The sequence below is a fragment of the Cebus imitator genome, unplaced genomic scaffold (genome assembly GCF_001604975.1).
Source record: "Cebus imitator isolate Cc_AM_T3 unplaced genomic scaffold, Cebus_imitator-1.0 Scaffold755, whole genome shotgun sequence".
Classification (NCBI taxonomy): domain Eukaryota; kingdom Metazoa; phylum Chordata; class Mammalia; order Primates; family Cebidae; genus Cebus; species Cebus imitator.
This window is the reverse complement of record NW_016108070.1, coordinates 330,600-333,921: the sequence shown is the minus strand read 5'-3', so window position 1 is coordinate 333,921 and position 3,322 is coordinate 330,600. Positions and strand designations below refer to the sequence as shown.

Sequence of the window (3,322 nt, the reverse complement as noted above, 5' to 3'; positions counted from 1 at the left end):
AAAAATTAGCCAGGTGTGGTGGCATGCACCTGTAATCCCAGCTACTCAAGAGGCTAAGGCAGGAGAACCACTTGAACCTGGGAGGCAGAGGTTACAGTGAGCCAGTGAGCCGAGATCATGCCATTACACTCCAGCCTGAGCAACACAGCAAGACTGTCTCAAAAAAGAAAGAAACCAGTTACATTATACAGGAACCCTCATTCAGCTTAGAATCTTTACCCACACAGTGAATGAGGTTTAGAATATAGTGTTTTTCAAAGTTGGCAAGAACCTGGCATTATCAGGGTAATTTTATCACAACCTCCCCATTTTCCAGATGTCCAGTCATAATCTATTTAAATCCCATCATCCACTTTCTCTTCTAATTGGCTATTACCCAGCTGACAGGAGCTTCCAAGAAACATGATATAGTAGGCACTGCAGTATACTGGCTGCTTGTTGGGGTTGGAATAGACCTGTTCGGGTTTGAGGGACATGAAAGGATTAGCCCCATAGGCAGTGATGTGTATATCCAGTTCCACCAGAATCTGCAAAGAGGATACCAACTCCTGATGGCTGTAGAAGAGAGAGAAGAAAAATTACTCTACTGATGGTGACAGAGATAAAGGAAAAATTGCTCATGAACCTGACATTTCTGTAATCACCAATCCCCCAAATTGTCTAAGGCTGAACTAGGCAAGGACTACCCTTCCCTCCCAAAATTCTCACTAAATACTCAATTAACTAGCATAGGACTTTGTTCCAAGGGGATGAAAAAGCCATATGCGGAAAAGATGAACATCCTCACCAGAAAGTAGATAAACAAGAGGAAGCAAAATGAGCTCATTTATATAAAGAGAAGTATAAGTCAGGGAAGTATCACAAATAGGAAGAGGTCAAAACCTGTAAACAGTAATCAATGCAGGAATCTTATAGTCACGAAGTAGCAGCAGGGTAGGGAGCCAAGCCTCCATCAAGTCTGGGGAGGAATGAAAACCTGTGGGAAAAAAATGAAAATGGGAATAGGGAAAGACTGAAGCAGACTCTTAAGAGCAAGATATTTCTTTGACTGTGACCACTCCACCCCTTACCTTGCTTATCCCCAATCATCATTATCATCATCATCCAAGTGAAAAATTCTGAACCCTAGTACATATGGCAAATGATCCAGAAAAGTTGTCATCTTATTGTATTTAATGAAATCAAATGAATGGGGTTCCAAAGACAGAAGACACAAGACTCAGGATGGAAAATTCTCAGGGGAGCCACCCAGTATTCCCGTGAACCAATGATTCTTACCTGGATGGAAAGCCACCACCAAATCTGGATGGTCTGTCTGCCCAGTCTCTACCTGCTCCTCCCAGAAGTCATGGTAGAGGCCCCTGTGGGCACTAAGGTGAATTGTGCCAGGTTCCAGGGGTGAAGTTGAGGTGCTCTGTGAAAAGCCAGCAGCCACGTCTACACCCACCATGACCACACGGAGTCCAAGGTGCCCAGGAAACATGTAGCCAAGCTCATCATAGTCCCCAGGGCGAGTAAGAAATGTCTCCACATGGGAAGCACCAACCACATGCACTGTGCTTCCCCCAATCCTCCTAACGTCTATCCCTAAGGTCCTAAGTCCTAGGCCTAGAGTCAAGGGCCGTGACAGGACATCTGTCAGCAGCCGCTTCAAAGATCCCTGCAGGACATCTGGGTCTGGCCTTGGCCATCCTACACTGGCCCATAAGGTGGTCATGGCAGGACTAACTAGCACAGCATCCAGTGTAGCATCTAAGTGTAATCCCTTCATAGAAAACCAGGAGTCCCAGTCCTGTACAGCTTCAGGTGGCCAATGCCAAGGTCCTGAGGGTAGGACAAAATCACCTGTAGGAAAGAAGGAAAAAAAAGGAAACTAATATTTTCCTGGCTTCAAAATTTCCCCCTCACAAATGATCAATATTCCCTCCATGTTTAATCTGCCAACCTGTGAGCAGGGGTGCCCCATCCTTTGCCCCGCTTCCTCATTTTTTCCTAACAATATGATTTCATGTCTTCCTTTAAATGTAACCAAATATGACCATTATGGCAGAGTTCCCCAACACCACCATTCCACCTGTGACCAGAAGCCATTCCATGAGACGGTCCACAGCCACAAGACGAAGCTCTTGACAAACCCTCCTGTGTGCGGGCCAGTCTGACCTCTGGCACTCTGGACCACAGTAATAGACATTTCTGCACCTGAGAGAACGAGTCAGAAATAGTTTTTATATTACAAATGTGATTGGGGTTATCAGGGGAGGGGAACTGATATTCCTGCACCTAGGATGGAAATGGCTAAGGAAGGTAGGGAGAGGAATGGCAGCTGACGCACCAATTTTGGGGACTACATTTGGCAGATGAGGCAGGAGGGATTGGGAATATAATTATTCTGCCAGACAGAGTGATACCTTACTCTCTATCTGGAACAAGTCACTTTTTATATCACTTTTAGAAAAAACACGAGTTTACAGCTGTCCTCTCGTAACAGGTATGGTTCAACTCCCACATCCCCAAACAAATGTAGTCTTACTCCTTGAGTACTCAAGAGAGAGATAGAGAGGAATGTATTGTGGTTTTTGTCTCACCTCCCAATAACACAAAAAATAAGCAGGATTAGCATACTGTTCTTATCTTTGTAGCCTGGATGACAAAAAATTAGGAGTAAGCCTTAGGTTATTTTGAAAACTCTCAGATCTTTCCTTTTGGAATGAGGTCATAATAATACAGGATCATTTCTTTTTCTTTTTTCTTTTTTTTTTTTTTTTTTTTTTGAGACAGAGTCTCAGTCTGTCATCCAGCCTGGAGTGCAAGGTGGAATCTCGGCTCACGGCAACCTCTGCCTCCTGGGTTCAAGTGATTCTCCTACCTCAGCCTCTCGAGTAGCTGAGACTAAAGATGTGTGCCACCTCGTGTGGCTAATTTCTGTATTTTTAGTAGAGACAGGGTTTTGCCATGTTGGCCAGGCTGGTCTTGACTCCTGGCCTCATATGATCCACCTGCCTCAGCCTCCCAAAGTGCTGGGATTACAGGCATAAGTCACCGTGCCCGGCTATTACAGGGTCATTTCTGAATGTCTCCCTATGAGCCCCCAACTAGTCACCTCTTACAGTGCCGGAGAACCTTGGAGTCTGAAAGGCCATTAGGGAGTGCTCTACAGTGAGCACAGAATCGAAATGTGTCCTCCATCCTCTGGAACATTTCTTGAGGACATCGAAATCCAAAGCCTGATACAGGGGTACCCCCATCTACCACCAACCTGCAGAGACAGCATGGAGAAGGAGTGGCAATAGGGAGAGGAATATCTCCAAAATCTCTCATGTCC

At 45.2% G+C, this 3,322-nt stretch overlaps 1 protein-coding gene across 1 annotated transcript; it reads right to left on the bottom strand.

Annotated features, from left to right (window-relative positions):
• Positions 1–3,318, bottom strand: MSS51 (MSS51 mitochondrial translational activator). Its single transcript, XM_017519534.1, has 5 exons — positions 3,101–3,318; positions 2,075–2,199; positions 1,279–1,845; positions 883–976; positions 1–555 (listed from the first exon to the last, which is right to left on the bottom strand). Exons 1-5 carry the CDS (start codon positions 3,316–3,318, stop codon positions 336–338), a joined length of 1,224 nt encoding a protein of 407 aa, XP_017375023.1. The 3' UTR covers positions 1–335.
• Between the last annotated feature and the right edge of the window lie 4 nt (positions 3,319–3,322).